The sequence below is a fragment of the Microcebus murinus genome, chromosome 1, assembly GCF_040939455.1.
Source record: "Microcebus murinus isolate Inina chromosome 1, M.murinus_Inina_mat1.0, whole genome shotgun sequence".
In the NCBI taxonomy this organism is placed as follows: Eukaryota; Metazoa; Chordata; class Mammalia; order Primates; family Cheirogaleidae; genus Microcebus; species Microcebus murinus.
The window spans coordinates 24,887,934-24,910,972 of NC_134104.1; the positions used below are offsets into that span (position 1 = coordinate 24,887,934).

The 23,039-nt window shown below is 34.7% G+C and overlaps 1 protein-coding gene across 2 annotated transcripts in view; it reads right to left on the reverse strand.

Annotated features, from left to right (window-relative positions):
- Positions 1 to 23,039, reverse strand: part of CXADR (CXADR cell adhesion molecule) — a 68,722-nt gene that overhangs the window by 3,149 nt on the left and 42,534 nt on the right. The window contains exon 7 of one of the 2 annotated variants that reach the window (XM_076000716.1): positions 21,633 to 21,816. In XM_076000716.1, coding sequence (XP_075856831.1) covers positions 21,633 to 21,816 — 184 coding nt within the window. Of the gene's footprint in view, positions 1 to 17,537; positions 21,817 to 23,039 lie in introns of those variants that run through there. The other variant, XM_012786001.3, reaches the window with a different exon arrangement.

Genomic DNA, 23,039 nt, shown 5'->3' on the forward strand with positions numbered 1-23,039 from the left:
CTGACACACTATTATTAGGTCATTAAATATGAAATGTCTGATTTTGAATCAAAAGTTTAGTATATCTCAAGCAGTAAAATTAATCAAAGCATGCACCTAACCTGTCAACATAGTTTTGCCATCTTAACGGTAGCTTGTTTATGCCAGCAGCAAAGAAGCCTGGAGAGTGAGTGGTGGTGAAATCGAAAAAGGTGTTTTTCACAGCTTATTGAGAATTGAATATTTTTCTTTCAAGAAGGGGTCCAAAACCTGGAGGAAGTGGTAGTGAGTTGGTGCATGGTTTGGTGAATATGGTGGATGACAGAGAGTTTCCAAGTCCAACCTCTGTAGTTTGAGCAGTGTTTGTGAGACGTGGTCGAGCATTGTCTTGCAAAAGAATCAGCCTGTCTCTATTGATGGTTCATCACAAGCATCCTCATCATTTTGTCCAACTGGTTGCAATAGACATCCACTGTAATCAAGTGACCAGGTTTCATGAAGCTTTAGTGGATATTACCAGCGCTAGACTACCAAACACCATTAGCTTTTTTGATTAATATTCGGTTTTGGACTGTGTTTTGACACTTCATCTTTATCCAACCATTATGCCAAATGCTTTCAACTGTCAAAAATAATCCAGTTTTCATCACAAGTAACAATATAATATAGAAATAGTTCACCTTCACCTTTATGTCATGACAGCAAAGAAAGGCAAGCTTCCAGACGATTTCTCTTCTGATACTTGTTTAATTAATGCAGAACCCATCTATCCAGCTTCTTTATCTTGCTAATTTGTTTTAAATGGTCCAATATAATAATGTGTGAAACCTTGCTGCTAATTTACATGTAGATTGAGAAGGACTCATTTCTACTACAGCTTTCAGCTCATTGTTATCCACCTTGGTCTCAGGTCGCCCACATGGTGGATTTTCAAGATTAAAGTTATCAGAATGGAATTTTTCAAATCGACGTACTGTGTGTTCATTAGCACATCCTTCCCAAACATTTTGTTGATATTTCAAGCTGTCTGTGCTGCATTGTTTCCAAGATGGAACTAATATTCTAAAATAACTCGAATTTTTCACTGATCCATGGTTTCACAAAAATTGCTCAAAAAAATATTTGAAAGATAATCACAAACCAAGCTATGTGTTTGAAATAATGAGAATGTACCTTCACAATAAAAATAAAACCACAAGTGTCAAACTGAAATGTCAGAGACACTGACTTTCAAACTTAAAGAAATCGGACATTTCATACTTAATAACAACTGTCAAACTTGGTACTTAAGGAAATCAGACATTTCATACTTAATAACTTAATACCCCAAGTTTATCAGTTTTTAACTTTTTTCTTAATTGTCAAATATATGGTAATTTAACATGATGCACAATATGAGTATACCTTGTGCCAAATTTTCCATGTACTCTCTGGAATCTGTATATTCCAGTAGGTAGAGGAGTAACATTGTGAGGTTCTTAGGGCAACACAAAAATAACCCTGCATTACATTTGGCACTTTATGGCATTGGACTTATCATCCTGGGAAGTTGTCACACAAGCACTAGTTACTGGGAGGGCTTATGCAATTCCTGTTTAAAATGGTTACACTTCAGTGGTTGCAGAAACCATCACCCACCTCCCAATTTAATAGCATTAGGCCATCTTCCACGTTCCTTTGCTGTTCACATATAATTTTAAGGATAACATAAGGACCAAAATGGAAGCACATTTAAAGCCTTATCAAAAACAAATTCACCATTACAACTTAGATACATCAGTGCAATTAGGGTGGTTTGATGTTTATTCTGGAAAACACACAATCAGCACAAATAAAAGTATTGAATTTGTTTCTATCCTCAAAAAAGGAATAGTTAGCTGTAGAAATGACTTCCATAAAAGCTAGAAACATAATCATGGGAGACTTTTGCTTAAATTTCATAGGACCTGAAAAGACCACCTGTTACGATTTAGACACCCATGGCATGGTTACAAAAACTACCATTTTATTTATGTGTGTACATACATACTTATATAATATTATATAAAATTTATAAAATATAAATCTATAGGGATTATGGGTAAAAAGCATTTCTATCTAGGCTAGATAGATCACTTAATTGATCATTTCAAGTGTCATGACCAATAAATATGTGAACTTCACTAGTAATTGAGTACAAATTAAAACATTTATTTTGGTAATCATAAAATTAATAATACTCAGCATTGGTGAAGATTTGTGGGGAAGCAGTCACACTCAGTGTTAATAGAAATTTAAATATAAAGAGGACAGTTAAACCTTTTTGAAGTACATATCCTTTGATCAAGCAACTGTACTTTTAGAAATTTATCTCCAGAAGTACCCAAACAAGAGGGCCATTATCTATGTAAAAATGTTCATTGCAAAATTGTTTTGAATGGCAAAAATAATACCAATAGATGAACAGTTAAGTAATATTTGAACATCTATTCAAGAAAATACTGTGGAAAATACCATGTAGCCATTAAAAAAAATAGATCAATTTGTAATGATATAGAACCAAAAAAAAAATAAAAAGATTAAAGTGTTGTCTAGAATGATGCCAGTATTACTTAGAAAAATAAGTAACAAATTCTTAACAGTAGTTAGTGTCATCAGAGGCAGAAGGGGCAAATCCAGAGAATTTTGGTTTTCCACTTTGTGCAATTCAATCTTTAAATTTTTATACTAAGCATTATTACTTTGTAACAAAAGGGGTAAAAAGACAACACTTTTTGAAAGGACTTGATTTAAGACAAGTACAGTAGAGTTATTTTTAGCAGATAGAAATACTACACATCACTGATAATCAAATTGTATGTGTCATGGGCAATCTGTTACATTTCTGAATTGAACAACTGCAATGTGGTTACAGAATTTTATGTTTATGATTAAACTATGTCTAGAAGGAAATATTCCAAAATAAAAAATGCTTGCAATATGCTAGTGGTTTTATATATTTTTCCTCCAGTGTTCCCAATTTATATTAATTTGATGAGAAAAATGTTAAATTTAGTGCTTGTGGGAGAAAAATCTCTATTATTAAGAAAAAGTATTAAATATCTGGAAATAAACTTTAATGAAAATGAATGAGTCCTATGGAAGAAAAAAATTATAAAAATCTGTCAAAGGGCAAAACTTAATAGAAGAATATGCCATTATTTGTAAATTGATTCAACATTATAAAAACTTTATTTTTCCACTAATATATAAAGTCAACATCATAATAAAAATTCCAATGAAATTTTATGTAACCTGGAAGCCTGATTTTTAAGTGTACATGGAAGAATGTCTCAAGAATTAATAATTTTTTAAAAAAAATTCTCAAGAATACCCAAGAATTTTTCTTTAAAGAAAAATGAGAGGAGGGTGTTCTTCCTTTTGCATGATTTATTAATATGTACTCTAAAGTATAACATAAGAATCAACTAATACACCAGTGAAAGGGAATTAGAAGTGCAGAACCATAAACATTTATATGCATAAATTTGTTTAGTGAATGTGGCTTTTCAAATTGAAGAATTCATTAATGAAAAATTAATAGCTATTTGGCTATCCATTTTTTAAAATCAATCCCTACTTCAAACCATAAAAAACCAATTTCAGATATATTAAAGAAATAATGTAAATTATAAAACTATAAAAGGTACTGAGGGGAAATACAGAAGGAAATATTTTATAAACTTTAGCTTTGGAAAATGTTCCCCATAGCAGGAAGATTGGCAATTTGGAATTTAAAAAAAAAAAGTTTACATTTTCACAGAATGTATAAAAGAAAATGAATTTAAATTTCTGTATATAAAAGGTTTACATATAATTATTTATTACAGCCAATCAATATAGCAATGCAATGGCTAAAAACAAAAGATATGCTAATGGCACACTAATAATAAGGGAAGTATAATTTGAGACTATGAAATGCCATTTTTCACCTAATAAATTGACAAACATTGGGAGAGATTAGTTTGCTTTCTGGAAGGCAATTTGACAATGCCAGAAAAAGTGTTTAGTCTGTAAAAATGTTTTTACCCAGTAATTACACTTCTATATATCTAGAAGATAGCCTATGGAAATACTTTCACAGGTGTACAAAAACTGATGTGCAAGAAGGCTTGTTGCAGCATAATTTGCAATAATGAAAGATTATAATTCATTCATATTGTTGAGTATGAGGCTGATAAAAGTATGATCAGTGTCTACTGACTTGGAGAAGATGTCTGTGATGTTATATGTGAGGGGTGAAAGTAGCAAAAAGTGAGACTAATAATAGGGCTTAATAGGTTTATGATAAAATGAGATGATTACTGTAAAATACTCTAATAAAATACTAAAGTATCAAATGCTCAATAAATATGTTTACATAAGGTATGTGAAGAATAAAAATGGATATAGAAAGTAAGGATAAATTATGTACCCATAATAATTAAAAAAGTAAGGATAATAATAGAACTCACCTAGATTTATCACAGGATAATGCCACCATTATAGTTCATATGTATGTATACACATATAAAGCATTTTACTGAGCCAAATGGAAATTAAGTACTGCAAGTGCTTTCCATTCAGTGATAAACCTGTGTATGTTCTAGTATTATCTTCACTTTACCGATAAGGAAACTTTAGTCTCTGAGTACTCAGGTAAATTGCTCCAGGTAACCTAACTAATAAGCCTTCAAACCCAGGTGCAGTATGTGACTCCAGGACATATGCTTTTAAGAGCTAGATAGAGGGTTGGGAAGATAATTTCTAAACCATTAATTAATGATTACCCTTAACCTTAATAACAGTGTGTGAGCATTATTTTTTGTCATTTAGAAAGCAATAAAATTGATGTCATTTTGGTATTCTCTTGATTTAGACCAGATTTCAATGAAAAGGAATAGATCACCTATAAAAATGTTTGGCCACAAGAGGGCACCAGATATTCTTTTCCAACTTCAAAACTAGAGGTTGGATTTGCAAATAATCATCTCCCTTCTACATGAAAAGTGTTCGTGGTTATAATTTAAATCACTGCTTTTTCTATGGATCTACATGTAGAAATTGTCTTGATAATGGAGAATTTTAATTAAGTGTGCCATAGTTATATACAACAAACATTTCTTTATTAGAATTATTTTTCTGTTAATAAAAGTAGGATTGACTGTTCATTTAGGATAAAAATTAAATATACAAAAGCACACAGATATTCAAAATCATCTATTATCCCTCTAGCAGAGATAATAACTCTTAATATTTTATTGGATGAGGGAACTTTATATTTGTAATGCCGTTGTTATGATATGAAATATATTCACTTTATGGTCATAGAATGTGATTTTTTTTTTCTAAAACCTGATTTTTGATAGTTTTATAGTTTCATATGTATATGCCTTAACCGATTTAACCAATCTTTATTGTTAAATATTAATCTACAGATGTCCTTTGGAAATGTCTTTTCAATCATATATCTCAATGTATACCACCGGTGGTGGTGGTGGTGATCAGAAGTATTCCTTTAAAGTCCAGAAATAAATGGAGGAGTTAATCTCATAACAGAACTGCCAACTTTTTGAATTCACACATAGAAAATATATACACAATAAATTTTTTAAAGTCAAATCAATAAGCTGTAAAATTCAACAGAAAAACAGCAAGTGTGATTGACTTTGTTTCACTAGACTTAGTAGAAGAAACAAACATTGTTTTTTGCATCTTACAAATCATCCATCAACCACTTTTTGCAAAGAAATGATAAAATATGCTGATTAAAAATGAAAGTGTATTTTAAATTTTGGAACTTTGTCTCAAGTAACTGGAACATGAAAAATATAAAAGTTATGTCATGTGAATTATTACTAAGTGAAATCTATTGCTTGTTTCTTTTTTGTCTGGTTAATTTGTAACCTCCTAATTCTGTCTGATGGGTGTGTGTCTGTGAGAGAGGAAGAGACAGAAACACAAGACATTATGACATTCATATCCTTCTATAAAAAATTCTGATAGTCTGCACTGAGGTGTATTGTTGATTTCTTGCTCGCCATGTATATCCGATGTCCAGAACTCTTGTGTGTGTAAAAAACAACACATGACTAGTATTATCAGTAAAGCTGCCATTAGGGAAAAAAAAGGCACAAATATTTAGAATATAAGGTTAATAAAAGGTACAGATCAAAAGATAGAAATAAGGCTGAGTATGGTGGTTCATGCCTACTGTAATCACTGCACTTTGGGAGGCCGAGGTGGGAGGATAGCTTAAGGCTAAGACTTCAAGACCAGCCTGTACAACATATCAAGACCCCATCTCTATAAAAATTAAAAAATTGCTCAGGTGTGGTGGCCTGTGTTTGTAGTCCTAGCTACTCAGGAGGCTGAAGCAGGAGGATCGCCTTAGCCCAGGAATTTGAGGTTAAATGAGCTATGATGATGCCACTCCACTCCAGCCTCAATGACAGAGAGAGACTGTCTCAAAAATAAATAAATAAATAAATTCTTAATATTGCCTAGTGATAAGACAGATCATTTTTAAAATCTGATACTGCTAACTAAATAATATCCTTTGGTAAATAATTTTGAAAATACCATTTGTCATGTTTGATACTGACAAATCTGGGAAGGGATACACAAAAGTTAAAATACAGGGTGTAACATAAAGGTTTGGTATGTGGGTTTACTATACCATATCCCCTGACAGTCAGGACTGGAAATCCAAAAAAAATGTAAGTGGGAATCCATTAAGAATGATATATCCCTTAAACATTTTAGAAGTGTAAAATATATCAGTATACTTTCACTCACCAAATTTTTGATGTAAAGAATTTTTCTAAAAATATGAGTTTATTGCTAGGGGCTACCTATATTTTCTTTATAAACTATACTCATATGGATCCTCATTTAAAGTTTGGTTTCTTTGCAATAGAGTGAAAATATATTAATACTTTTGAAGCAATGGGACAGGAGAATCAGATTTTTATTTTCCTCAGATATGTCATCTTTGCTATATCTAGTATAGTTGATATGTACAACTAAATATCTAATCATAGCAAGTATGACAAGCATAAAGAGTTGCTGCCCAACAAAAAGCAAACTCTCAGCAAGCACATACCCCACCAGGGCATCCATGGGCATCAGGAGAAGAGTCTGTAGCTGTTCACTCTTAGGTGACCACGTTTCACAGAGGCAATGGAGGGCACTGGTTATTCAGCTATCCTGTCATTGGCCTTCTCCCTGGCTGGTGTTGCTGACACTCTAACTCTTCCCTTCTTTCCTTACAATATAGTTCTCTCAGGGTCTGGACTGCCAAGGTTTGATACAAATACTAGAAAGGTTCCTAGAAAAATACTAGACCAGGAATTAAGAGACCTGGATTCTGTTCCTAACTGTGTGGCCTTGATTCAGAAAGCAAAACCTTTCTGAATCTTGATTTTTTTTTTCCTAAAATGACACTGAACTAGATAGATAACATAGAGCATTGTACAGTAACATTTTTGTTACTATGTCCTTCATAATGATTTAAACTTACTGTATCTGGTTTAAAAACAAACCATCCTACCTCTAAAATGCTATCTGTCTTTTTTCTTTTTTGTGTGTGTCACTGAATAAGCATTCTTTCCCAAACATCCCTATTCTTGCTTTAAACAAGCTATTATGTTGGGAACAGGACTTTTAACTTTCAGATTTGCAAGACTTTATAGTAAAATGTCCAAATACATTGAGAACCATCTGAGAATTTGTGCAACAGAATGACCAAAGTTGTGAATACAGGATGGCACAATGAGGTATACATTAACCACCCTGTGCTACAATACTCTCTTCCCTTGGAAGACTATCTTCACATTGCTGTTACAGACCAAAATAAATAAAAAGCTAAAAGCTACATCTCTCATAAGAGTCATCGCTGAATGATGGCTTAATACCAGCCAGATGCTGTGCTGGACACTTTACACAGATCATCTCATATATATTCATGAGGTATATAGTTTTGTTCATTTGCTCAGTGGTTGAGCCAAGATTTAAACTTTTGCCTAACGCGAACCCAAACACTTTTAACAGTTATACTGCTTCTAAACAAATCCTTCCATTTATCTTAAAAATCACAAAGTGAGCACAAATCTTTCCCACTGGAGTTGATTGCCAGTAATAAGCCAGTAATAAGCATTTCTTTCTTATGCAGGCCTTGCAAGCACTACCTGGTGGCCACAATGGATCCCTTTCTATTAATAGCACTAACAAAAGGAAGGGAGTTAAGATCCATTCTATGTGAAGTACTACACCCAAGAGCAGCCCTATATTTCCACTCCAGGATCCATTACAGGATATTTTAACAGAGATGAAACCAGATCATAATGAGGTCTTTCTGTTTGCTTCTGTAAATTATTCTTAAAGGTCCAAAAAGGAATCCCATGTAATACTTGGGACAGTGTTGGATTTTTGAAATCTATTCTCTCTTCTTCCTGTGAGCAAACAGTAAAAGAGGACTATACTTTTGTTTCTTAGTTAACATTTGAGTGTTTAATCATTAATATGCTTACTTGCTGATGCCAAGGGGAGCAGAGTGGATTATGTGTGTCAGGGTGTGTCAGTATGGCCAGATCTTCTGATGGCTATCTTGGATGAGATGATACTGTTTTTCAAGTATTGCTTTGATACTAAAGTGGATGATACACAAAAGTAATAAATACATCTTAGAGAAAATTTGAAAAACTACCACCTCAAGTTATTCTCTGAATATTTGGCATATCTTTCCATTTACCACCATAGACATTTTAAATTGTTTTTATTTTAACATTTACAGTAGCCTATGGACATTTCTATTTTGGCAGAACTTGAACTGCTATATAAGTTTCCTTTAACTACATTACAAATCTTTTGCCCATAATATTACAAGAAGTTTAAATCGAATCTATATATACATATGTTCATAAGGTCCTATTGGCTTCTATACAGTACATCTTTATCTTGTTCTAAACACAGCAGATAGTTGTCTTTTAGTTGACAGTGCAGAGACTACATTTCCTCTCATGTAATTATTTAATTTTACTTTGTGTTCTGCTGTTTCTTTGAACACATAAAATGTCACCTCTTTGTCAGATGAAAAGACTGGTGAATATTGAAAAACTATGATTTTTCTAACAGGTTGCAAATTGTAGTCACTGGTATCTTCTCTATCACTCTGTCCTCCCAGAATCACAAGGTCATTCTACTGTTCCCCTAAAAGTGTTCTCACTATTGACAGTTCTGGGACTGTGTGAAGGGAAACATGTCCTACTTAGCAACATTAAAAGAGCACAGTGCCAGCAGCCAACATTTAACTTGGAATAGTGTGTGACGGCTGATCTAACATGTGACCTAGAGACATCTTTTCAAGTGCAAGGTAACATTTTCTTCATTAGTTCAGTTTGTGCTGATTCCATAAAATTGCTCTTGGCAAAAAAAAAACCAAACAAAACCTCCTGCAATTCGAAGAAAACAAAGATAAAGGAGACACATGGGGATGTGATGGGGATACATGTGGTGATGGCCTAATATGAACATAGCCAGAACTGCTGGAATTATCACTGACAAAGAGTACTGAGAGAGAGTCTGTTACGTGTTGGTTGATTATTTAGATGTAAAGATGTCTCCACCTTTGAGAAGTCTGACATACAGTTAAAGGAGATAAACACATGAAAAGACAGGTGACCCTCAGCTACTAGTGAGGGCACAATTCAAGGAGAGAGAAAGAAGTCAGGTTGAATCAGAATGGTTTGGAAATAGCTTCTCTGGTGGTGGGATTTAAAAAGGATTAGGATTACATAGAAAAGGGCAAATATAAACAATCAAAAATTATAACTCAGGGAAAAAAGTTGCAGTTCATAGCACAAATGGCTAATTTCATTAATTATTTAAGTTCTAGAGATCTATAAAATATTGTGCCCATAAATTATTATGAAATACTGTGTGGTACACTTAAAATTTATTAAGAGGATAGCTCTCATGTTAAGTGTTCTTGCCACAATTTTTTAAAAAAGGCTGCAACTTTTTCCTTTATCAGGTTCCTTAAATTGTTGTCTAGAGATCACTGCATCAATAAAAAAGGTTGTGAGATGATCTGGTATGTAAGAAACAGTGGTTTCGGCCGGGCGCGGTGGCTCACGCCTGTAATCCTAGCTCTCTGGGAGGCCGAGGCGGGCGGATAGCTCGAGGTCGGGAGTTCGAAACCAGCCTGAGCAAGAGCGAGACCCCGTCTCTACTATAAATAGAAAGAAACTAATTGGCCAACTAATATATATAGAAAAAATTAGCCGGGCATGGTGGCGCATGCCTGTAGTCCCAGCTACTCGGGAGGCTGAGGCAGTAGGATCGCTTGAGCCCAGGAGTTTGAGGTTGCTGTGAGCTAGGCTGCCGCCATGGCACTCACTCTAGCCTAGGCAACAAAGCAAGACTCTGTCTCAAAAAAAAAAAAAAAAAAGAAACAGTGGTTTCACTTAAATTCTACAATTTCACTTGTCCTAACAACCCATTGTTTTAATACCTGTTCTCTGAAATTGCTCAAAAGAATAGAAAAGATGCTAGGATTGCAGTATTACATATAACCAAAAATTGGAAACAATCTCTAGGTCCAAAAGTAAGAAAATGATGAGTTATGGAACATCAACTTAATTAGATATCATGCTCCATGCAAATGGATATATATGAAATACTTTGAACAGGTAAGATGTTCAATATCAAGTAGGGAAAAAAAGAAACCAACAAAGAATATGCACTTTAAAAATAAAATGTATATATATCAAATATGCCAGAAGAGAAATAGGACAAATTTGGGTGATGATGTCATGTAATGAAATATTTTAAAATTCATTTACTATTGTTACAGTGCTATCTTAACAAGGAAACAATTTTTAAAATACTCCAAGTCAGATGAAAATCAGATTTAGAATATGCAATGAGTTAAACACATCTTGGCTCATAGAAATGGAAATTTTTTCAATAGTTTCCATTACTGGTAGGTATTTCTGTATAACATAGGGAATGTTGTCACATTTTGTAACAGTACTGGTGTATGTTCTAGACTTTTGGAGATAAAACATAATGGGAATTTAACTATACTAGTACTGCTTTTTTTTTTTTTTTTTTTTTAGAGACAGGGTCCCGCTATGTTACCCTAGCTGGTCTCGAAATCCTAGGCTCAAGCAGTCCTCCCACCCCAGCCTCCCAGGTGTGAGCCACTGCACCCAGCCTTTGGTGCTGCTTTTGTTAAAGACCAGTCAAGTGTAGTAGTGAGAAGGGAGGAAAGAGTGGAAAAAGGCATTCAATCTGTAACTGACTTAACTGTCAATTGACAGAACTCACTACCTTCAGACCAGACTGCTTTTGATTGAACAGTGACAGAGAAGGTGTGATTAGAGCTGTTTCGCTTCTCATGCTGACTACGTAACACCAAGGCTCTACTTTCAAGCTATTCATTCTATAAACCCCAAAGATAGGATAACCATAAATCTTACTGTCCAATCCAAGACACTTTTGAGAGCAAAGTATTTATTGCTGTTAGTAATTGCGCTGAAGTAACAGACATAAAACAAGACTGTCCTCAGAAAATTGGACAGGCATATTAACCACTTTGGTATGGCGCTCGCTGGCCAAGGAACCTTGCCCACAGCCGGCACTCACAGTCCGCATGATAGTTTGTGCTGTGCATTGACGACGAATCCGTTTTGCTCTTGTGTGATGAGGAAAGCTTTAAAGCACTGAAAGCTTGTTTTACTTTACAGGCAGCTTTACTTATAATGTAAATCAGAATAGGTAACATATACATATATGTTTTCATTACGTTATTTTTAAATGTTCACAATTTTATTTTGATAAATGAAAAATGAGAAAAGTCATATCACAGCTGTTGGCTAAAGTTGACGCTAGGTTCATCTGTGGCTATCGACTATAGTCGATGCCCGGTTCTGCGCGCTCATCTGTGGCTGTCGACTATAGTCAACGTTCCTACCGAAGCAGTTAATATGAGGCAGATATTACTATTATATTACAATAAGGGTAATGATGATGCTAGCAGCCAACACTTATGAGCATTAACCAGGTGCCAGCCTAAGCACTTGACATGTACTAACATCTATCCCATAACAGTTGGGACAGATACTACAAGGTACATACTCTTTATTTTATAGATGAGGAAAAGGAGTGTAGAGAGGCTAAGTGGTTTATCTAAGGTCATCCAGCTAGTAAGTAGAGGACCCAGGGATGGAACCAGGACAGGCTGTCTCCTAAGCTGCTTTATGGTGTTATCCTGCATGAAGTATTGTTTTCAGGGGTCCCTCCACCCCACACACACTGTATATACTTACTACATTTATACCAAATTAAAATTGTTCAATCAGTGAAACCCTGTTGAGTATTTTTCTCGTTTTCCTCCCTCCCAAAGCAGCGATGCCCTCATTTTTTTTTTATTTAGAAATTCTAAAATTGAGTACATCTTCAAAATACCAAAAAAGCCTTCCTGACAGGAGCAGCAGCAGATGGAATTAGGCAGTTCATCTAAAGTTGGTAGGAATACTGCCTTTCGCACTGCCTGACAGCATTGGACCCCAAATATCAACCCTAATACGTTTTTTTCATTTCTCTACTTCTTATTCAAGTGTAGCGTTCAGGGTCTGGTCACTTGTCTTTGTCTACATCACTTGGTAATCTCCAACATTTACATGCTCACAGATGCCATTTCCATCTCCAGCCCTGCCCTCTCATACTCCACATGTCTGTATCTATTCAAAATCTCCATTTGCATATATAATAAACTCCAACTCAATTATGTTCAAAACTGAATTCCTTAGCTTAACTTCCAAATATTTGAAGGATCAGGACTCCAAACTCTGCCTATCTCTCTACATTCTCTGCCATGGTTACTTCATCTAGTCCTGTCTAAAAACGTAACCCATGACCAATCCATTCACAATGAATTTTTAAAAATATTTATGATAACCCCCCCCACACACACACACAAGTACTTGTATATGTATAGAGCCTTTCTAGGATAAATAAGCAATTGTGCTTTTCAGTATGTACTTGTACCTTCTGAATTTTATGCTTTGTGAAGATGACCTATTCAGAAATTAATAAAATGTAAGAAGCAACTAGTTGACAGGAAGGGGATGGGCAAATTCACACCTAATGGATACAGTGCATGATGTCGGGATTGGACACAATTGTAGCTCTGACTCGGGCGGTGTAAAGGCAATATATGCAACCAAACCATTTGCACACCCATAATATGCTGAAAATAATTTTTAAAAAGCAACTAGTTATGCCTTTTGAAGGGGAAGTAGAGACAAATTGGGAAATATGAGTGAGGCTACTTAGATTTCACTCTATACCTTATGCATTGCCTTTTTGGAATATTAAAAAAAACTAAAGAAAATTATTCAAGTCCATCAAAAGTCATCCTGTGAATAACTTAAAATATAGAAATTTGTTAAAGCTCTAATTCCCTCAAAAAGTATTGTTTCATCTTGTCAGCAAGAGTCATTTAAATAGACAAATTCATAACCACTTCATCAACTTTTTCACTTCACAAGCAGATGTGAAGTTAACAAATTATAGTCACTTATATTTGAAATAAAGAGAGTATACTCCTGGGGTAGGGGGAGGCAATTAGGGATCATGGTCCTAATCAAATGACTGGTGTCCTTATAAAAAGGGGAAATTTAGACACAGAGGGGAAACACACAGAGGGAAGAGAGATGGAGAAAATGGCCATTTACAAATCAAAGACAGAGGCCTGAAACAGATCCTTCCCTCACAGCCCTCAGAAGGAACCAACCCTGCCAACACCGTGATTTTGAACATCTAGCCTCCAGAACAGTGAGACTAAATTTCTGTTGATTAGGCCACTTAGTTTATGGCAATTTGTTACAGCAGCCCCTGCAAACTAATACAATCGCACATAAAAATTACTTGTAAATGACTGGTTATTGCAGAAGAAGAGTCATTTAAAAAGACTTGAAAATAATTGATATAATACTCCAGGTTTTTTTGAAAACTGATTATCTAGTAAGAAATGGTGTTTTAGGTATCTAAGTAGGTAGGTCTCCCTAAATTCTAATATCAAGAAATACCGTTAGTATACCAAAATTAGGCAAAAATTTTTAAGCATGATTTTTAGCCCACTAAGTGTAGTCACGTATGTCTGCAAGTTTGTGGAGCCCAAGAAAAAATATTTTAACATTAGCGACTTAGTGTGGAAATGAGTCATCTCCACAGGGTTTTAAACTATTTGGAGGTTCCCAAAGTTAGTTAATTTTTGAAACAATCTGGGAGAGAAAAGAGAGTCACTGACTTCACCCTAGACCCACTCACTCAGTGGGAATCTCTAAGGAGGGCTTTAGGGAGTCCAAGGCAGGATCATTTAAAGCCAGGAGTTCAAGACTAGCCTAGGCAACATAAAGAGACCTTGGCTCTACAAAAAAAAAAAAAAAAAATTTTTTTTTTAATTAGCAGGCATGGTGGTGTGCGCCTATCATCCCAACTACTCGCGAGGCTGAGGCGGGAGGATCACTTGAGCCCAGGAGTTCGAGGTTGCAGTGAGCTATGATTGTGACACTGCATGGCAAGTTAACTTTCTCAGCTAAGTGCCATCTTTCCCTCGCTCCACATACTCACCACCCTTTTTTCTCATGACCTTGCCTTCAGATTCCTAGAAGTATAAAAAGCATGTGAAGCAAAAAGAATGCAAAACGCTTTATGCCATAAAAGACCTGTATTGGCAATGGGGAGGGCCCAGAAGTACCCCTAATTTAGCTATCTGAGTTGTGAATCAAGAAAAATGACTCAAAGGAGATATTTGCAGGGCAAATAGGCATTGGGCATGTAAATAAGGGCAGGCCCTTCCTTAGCTAAGGAAGTGGCATTTTCACACAGAGAGAAAACCACAGCCCCTTAGCTGTTCAGCATGGCTATCACATAAAGGTGTACCTGGAGATGTGGAGAAAATAAACCACAGAGAAATATAATGGACCATGAGAAGCCTTTATGTCATGTTCAGATGGTCTGGTTTTTAATAATATGATATTTACATTTTAAGACAATTGATCCAGTAAGACTAGGTAGTAGCATGACTTAGGGAAGGAGAAGTCAAAATCAAAATAGCTTCTAATACTTTCTTGGGGACTGATCATCTCAAACTTTGTAATTTTCTATATTTTCTCCCACCTCTTCTCATTTTCCATTAGAGAGAATTTTCACAGTTCAGCAGGAAAGAAGAAATAAACTGACCAAGAACCTGGTCCTTGGTTACTAGTCCTTTATTTCTCGGTTCTTCATTAGCTCTAGAAATTCTTATTTAAATAGCCACCATCAAGGAGATCCTACTAGCTTATTTTTGTGCAATTACTTTAAGGCAGCCATATTTTTCCCCTATAAATGTTTAGCGAAATTTAAAAAATCATCTGAGTGACAAACAACAAAGTATGTTTGATTTGTATTTTGGACATACCAGCAAAAAAACCTGAACTTAGTTTTCTAAGACTAGCTTCCTGATATTTTCACTGTTGCCATTATTGCATCTTGAAATTACATTCGATTATACTTTAAACTATGCCATATTGACAAATTACTTCATACTCAATACTGTCAATGTAATCAGCTTTGCCATTTTTTATTTAATTAACCAGAAACAGTATCTGGCCATCAAAGCTGTAAGATTAAAATATGGTCTAAATTAAATGTATTAAACTATTCTCAGTTTCCCATATATTTTATGATAATCTCATTTCTTTGAAAGTCTGTGTGTCATTATTAGCATCCCAGCTGTCAGGGATAAGTACAAAGATGTTTCAAGATTATAGTAATTTTCTTTCAAATTTTCCAACATCCCCTGTGAAGCAGGTATTTTTATACCCATTTTAAACACTAGGAAACTGAAGCAAAGTGAAGCAATTAGTAATATTAATAAGTGGTATTCAAGCACACCTGACTCTAAATCCTGTGCTGTTCATGTTTAATCCAGAGTAGAAAATTCACATTAATAAAAATCAATGGTTCTCAAATAGAGGTGATTTGCCTCCCACTACCCGGAGACATTTAGCAATGTTTGGAGACATTTTTTATTGTCGCAACTTTGGTGGTGGAGAGAGGGGGGCATCTAGTGGGTAGGGGCAAGGCATGATGCTAAATATCCTAAAATGTACAGGACATTCCTGTTGAGCTGTTGGACAAAGTTGTAGCCCTAAATGTTAATAGTGTCAAGGTTGAGAAATCTTAGTATAAACAAAATATTCCTCAACATGTCTTCTTACAGAGGCATTAATACCCTATTCCTGGTTTTTCATGAAACCAACATTTACAGTCAATGAAAATAAGCCATAACAAGATATTGCTATGGTCTGAATGTTTGTGTCTCTTTCTAATTCTTATGTTGACATCTTAACCCTTTGCACTCGCTTGCTTTTTTCTAGATTCCCTTTATTCTACTCAGGATTTAATTTTTTAAATACCCCAGATTTTACAAAGCATGGCAGTAGAATAAAAAACTAGAGTTTCTTTTCATACAAACTTATTTATTTGGATTTTTTAATATTTCAAATTATTGATACATTCAAAGAGTAATTTTAATCTCTATAATTTTTGCTACCCGTGTCAAGTCACACTCGACATACGAGTGCAAAGGTTTAATACCCAATGTCATAGTATTAAGAGGTGGGGTCCGTTTGGGAAGTGATCAAGTCATGAAGGCTCCACCTTCATGAATGAGATTAGTGCCCTTATAAAAAAAAGGTTCAAGCAAGCTCTCTTTCTTCCTTCTGCTATGTGAGGACACACACAGCATGAGGCACCATCTTTGAAGCAGAGGGCAAGCCTTTGCCAGACACCAAATCTGCCAATGCCTTGATCCTCCAGTCTAAGGTATTTTGTTATAGCAGCAGGAACAGACTAAGACAGATGTGTATTTAATATATAAAGGCATGCACATTTTTTTTTTTTTTTTTTTTTGAGACAGAGTCTCACTTTGTTGTCCAGGCTAGAGTGAGTGCCGTGGCGTCAGCCTAGCTCACAGCAACCTCAAACTCCTGGGCTCAAGCGATCCTCCTGCCTCAGCCTCCCGAGTAGCTGGGACTACAGGCATGCGCCACCATGCCCGGCTAATTTTTTTATATATATATATCAGTTGGCCAATTAATTTCTTTCTATTTATAGTAGAGACGGGGTCTCGCTCTTGCTCAGGCTGGTTTTGAACTCCTGACCTTGAGCAATCCGCCCGCCTCGGCCTCCCAAGGGCATGCACATTTTTAATGCATCTGAAAAACTTAAGAGTTTATACTATAAATTCTGAAACGATCATAGAACTTTAGAGGTTTCAACCTCAATTATTTTACCATGTCATATAAATACACAGGACTGGGGAAATAAATGTTTGACATGTTTTCATTGTTGTATGATTGCTGCGATCTTTATTCCTTCTGCTTAAAGGATGCACGGGGGAAAAAGGAAACCTTTATGCAGGAAAGCAGGGAGGAATAACATATTGAATCTTTCGTGGATATTTTTTAAAAGGCATAATAAAGCCACACCATGAGGCAGAGAACTACTTTCAGGATTTTATTTCAAAAGTACACAAGGTCACAAAACTAGAGCAAGTTGTTTTTTTAAACAAATTTTGTTCTTACAAATTTCAAAATCTGCACCATTGGATATGTAAGCCCAAAATTTTAAATACAAAATCTACAACTGACACTACCCACTCTCTACTTTGCACATGTGATGTGTCAAAATATTTTTCTCAGTAGTACAAGTGTATTTATCACTAAAAATTCACAGGGACAAGAATAAGTGAATCAATAAATTGTGGTTCTCGTAACACTTAATGTCACTAAATAAGTTAGCAGAAAACGCAAAGGTCTTTGATGGAACTTTTAGTGTCCATAACCAAAACTAAACCCAACTGATACTCATTATAATTGCAAAATAGGATATACATTATGTAAAACTTGATTCTAATAAGAGGCTAGTGTTACCGTCATGAAGTGATTAGTCTTCTCCAAAGAGAAATAAACAGAACCACAATTCATAAATTTATTATTCTTTCCTGCTTCTATGACATTTTTAAAAGGAAATTTGTGCTCAGTTATTAACTATTTTAGTGTCAAAATAGGTAGATGAGTAAGAAATTCTATTGCAGAACATGTTGTCTTTATTGCTGAAATATCCAAAGGCATTTGAAATATTAAAACTTGCCCAGAACATTTACACTACTAAACACAAGAGTGTTATAAAGATATATGTACATATATATATTATGTCACAAGCCACTAAAAAGTTAAAATTGTGCCAACACTTTCTACAAACTACTTATTTGACACATCAAAGCATTAACCACATAAAATATGGACTTTTTCTGTTCACACTGGAATAAGGCATCTGAAAGCCCTAAACACTGTTGAAGCAAAAATAAAAAAAAAATTTAAACATTCACATAACTTCAAATATACATGCTGCACACACAGAAAAGACACCGAGAATAGTTATTTTAAGAAGCTACACATTACAGAATTTGATAGTCAGCTTCATGCAATGAGTTCTTTTTATATTTAATCAAAATGTTTACTTGCCCCTTTATTTGCTCCAAATTTCTAGGACTCAATCTTAAATTAAAAAAAAAATTAATCAGATATTTTTTTCCACAATTTTTATGGATAATGATTTGGGATTTTTCAACTAACCTCCCTCTAAGACACACTCAGACTGTGTTTCTATTATAATAAGTCCATGGCAGATAGCTCAAATTTAAAGGAAGTTCTTTATCCAGAATAAATGGTCAGTGTAATAAATAAGAGACTTTTTTGGGGAATGGGGGGCTTTGTAACAAGGAAATAATATTAGTTAATATTGCCAAATAGAAAAAGAACATTTGTAAACTACTCCATATTCAAAGTACAGAATCACTTCTCTCCAAATTACCTTGTGTAACCTAAAGAGATGGTATTGAGCCTCTCAGGTATAAGGTAAAATCAAACGGTTTTGCTTTGAAGATGCAGTACTGGCCTTAACCGATGTTACCTGGCTCCCTAACTGAAATGCTTTAATAATTTTTTGTTGAACTACTTGATGATTACCAATAGTAATTCTAGAATAAATATTTGATGTCTGTTTCAACAGGAATTATCAGTGAGGATTATTTGGTAAGTTATCAGTACTATCTGAGCAACAGAAACTTACCGTGAGAGGAGCTGGAGACAAGCCTAAAACTAAACTGTATCCTCTAAATTTAGTCACACTCAGTAGGGGTCTCTTCAAGGTTACCCAAGTGATTTTTACAAGCTTGTTTCTCAGACTGTAGTTCGTATGGATCATAACTGAAAGCCTTTCTGAAAGATTTTGATTTACTTATAGCAAAATCCTAGATAAATATGAAGTGTAAAAGAATGAAAGTATTTTACACATCCACTTTCTATGGTAATTTCTACTTAGATTGATAGCATAATCTTCACTATATGAAAATCAGGAATAGGAATGACCAATACTTTATTATTAAAGCTCATGTTCTGTTTATCATAATATTTTATAAATAGATTTTATTTATATAAAATAGGCCAAACATTTGGCAATCAAAAATAGCTACTGTTATAAAACTAGAAACACAGTCAAAGAGTGTTGGGGGATGTTGACGTTTTTAAATCGTTATGAATAACACAATTGTTTAAGTTACATCCATGAAGAACAGAGAAGAGGAGGCAAGTCTGAAAATACGAGGATAGAAAGGTGTCACAGTGATGTGTTTTTAGTAACAGTACCTTCACCTCTAAGCACCTTTCAAGTAGGTGTCAACAGCTCATAGGCACCAGAAATTCATGATAGAAATTAAATTACCCAAAAGGCACAGATGAAAATGTTAACACAAGTACAAAAGTAATTTTATGTAAGGTTAAAAACCTATTTTAAAAATGCTTCCAAATATGTAAAACTATACACTAATCCATTACACAGACATTCAGCTTAAGTTTACCATTAAAAAGTGTACACAATACTCTGCCTAATTGTAAATACATGCCAACATTAATTTATAATGTAGCATTTACCACCACAGCACCCAAATAGTTTAACAGAAACCAACTCCCTACTAAAATCTAGGGAAAAGGTTTTAGAGCTAGTGAAATAATTTATTGTAGACCTTATTTACTATAAAGAAACTATTGACTCATTCTCCTTATCCACATTCCCTCACAGTCTTAAAAGGGAAATATAATAAATCCACTTTCTTCCAAAACAGTATTTAACACATTTGGCAGGTAGGAGTATTCCCTTTACTCCTTTTTCTTTCTTTCTTTTTTTCTTTAAAGAATAATCACTTTCAGAAAACTAAGACTCAAACTTTTTCAAAGCTCAACTTGATTTACTGGAACTGCACAAGTTTGGCCACACCACAACTGTAGACCCCCCCAAGTCTGGAAGACAGAATTGGCAGAGGACACTCACTTGCTTAAAATGTATTTGATCATTCTGAGCCTATGAAGAAAATATCCTCCAGGAACTGCATTCAAGCGGGTAAATTTAGGATTACATGTTTCTAGAATGTATAATATATAACACCATTCAAAAAAACAAAACAAAATGACCAAAAAATAAAAAATAAAAAAAAAAACAGAAAAAAACCACTGTACCAGAAAAAACACTTAAAATTTAGAATCAATAATTAGAACATTTCAATATATAATTGCCAAATAATCAATGGGTTGTAATATTTTATTAGAAAAATATCCCCTACAGTGGAGAGCTAGTGGTTAGTTGGGGACTATGAAACACTACATCCTTGATCTGGCCAGTTACTATTTGGAAGACCACCACAGACCTCAAGGCATGAGATCATTAGCCGACAAAATCTATCCTCACAATTGCACCATTAGTGTCATATCTGTAAGTAGCTGACAGCATATATTCTAACTCAATCTGATAGGTACTCCTTTACTTTAGCATATAAGACCTTACTATGTCCCTGTTTCCTGTAGCAGTCTATTAACTAAATCTTTAAGAAATCATTTTATAGAGAAAGTGTATGAATGATTTAAAAATAAAACTAGCAATTTCTAAAACATGGTGTTTTCTAAGTTATTAGAGATACTCCAAACACATGTAGAGTTTTCAAAGAAGCTATAAAAACAAGTACAAACATACATACGTAAGTAATTCTGCCATTTACTAATTTGGAGGAGACTGTCAGGCCATAAATAAATGATATATACATCCTAAAAATAATGGTAGAAATTATAAAGTATCACTTTCACGTGATTCAAGTATCAACTTGGTATACATGTCAGTTCACTGGTTTCTTCGGCTATGATTTGATATTCAAAGTGCTACATCTTATGTAGGTATTGTTATTTAGAAACTGTGAAAATCAACCCCTGAATTTGTCTTTACTAACTTTAATGCTTTTACTGTTTCAATATAACCAAACAAAATTTTTTTGAAGTATATTGCTTACAGTTTCTGATCAACTTCTTTTTGATATATTTTGAGGTTAGTAACAAAATTTAGACCAGAATACGTTTTCATGTATCAAGAGGAAAGAAACATGGAGAGCATAGATGAGAAGCACGCAGTATCTACACTATAGACCCATCCTTGCTCTGTGCTGGAATCATCACAGGAACCGCTCCCATTCGACTTAGATTAGGGGCAGCTACCTTTGCAGGTGGGAGAATCGGACTCTGAGGAGCATGTTCAAAGTCTTCACTCGGTACTTGGTTATACTGAGTCTTGGGATATCCTTCCATGTTGGAAGGAGACATGGATCCCAGGGATGAATGGTTGCTGCCTATGTAACTTCTGGCAGTGGATGTGCGGCTCTTTGGAGGAGGCACATCTTCCCTGAAAAGCAAAGTCCCCAGTACAAGTTAAAAGAGTTAAGTTTCTAAAACCCTACAATTATATAAGCTATGATTCATGGGTAAAGACCTCTATTTTAGCTAAGCATACAGAAGCATGTGTGTATGTCACCAAAAAAGCAAGCAGAACAAGACATGTCACGAATTTTGTGTCTGTCCTCAATTTATCATTTTGATTACCTTTGTACTTAATGAAATATGGTATTTACACAAATATATATGGTTGTATAATGTTATCTTACAAATAAACTTCAAATAGTTTCATATTCTAGTATCACTAATCAAGATAATCTAGTTACAGTCATGTAACATTTTATAGTTGATAAAATACTGACATCTCTAGATATATTTCTATCCCCTCCCAGAAAAGGAATTCCTTTCCTTTTGAAAGTTATCTAAAACCGTAGCTGAAAATCTTGCAGATTTAAATTTGCAAAAACTGAGAATTTAGGCATAAGAATTTTCACACCAAGCACTGACAAAGTTGGCTCTCCATATCTCTGAGTTCCATATCTATGAATTCAACAAACCTGGGATTGAAAATATTTTTTTTTTTGAGACAGAGTCTCACTTTGTTGTCCAGGCTAGAGTGAGTGCCGTGGCATCAGCCTAGCTCACAGCAACCTCAAACTCCTGGGCTCAAGCAATCCTGCTGCCTCAGCCTCCCGAGTAGCTGGGACTACAGGCATGAGCCACCATGCCCAGCTAATTTTTTTCTACATATATTAGTTGGCCAATTAATTTTATTTCTATTTATAGTAGAGACGGGGTCTCGCTCTTGCTCAGGGTGGTTTCGAACTCCTGACCTCAAGCAATCCGCCCACCTCAGCCTCCCAGAGTGCTAGGATTACAGGCGTGAGCCACTGCGCCCGGCCTGAAAATATTTTTAAAAAATTCATTTGTACTGAACATGCACACATGTTTTTTTCTTGTCATTATTCCCTAAACAATACAATAACCATTTACACAGCATTTACATTATAGTAGGTATTATAGGTAATCTAGAGATGATTTAAAGTATATATAGGAGGATGCATGTAGGTTATAAACATATAGTACACCATTTCAAACAAGGGACTTGAGCATCCTCAGATTTTGGTATCCGTAGAATGTCCTGGGACCAATCCTCAGCAGATACTGAGGGACAACTACATATCTGAGTTACCTTTGGTACATTTAAGAAATACAGGCATACTACACTTTCTT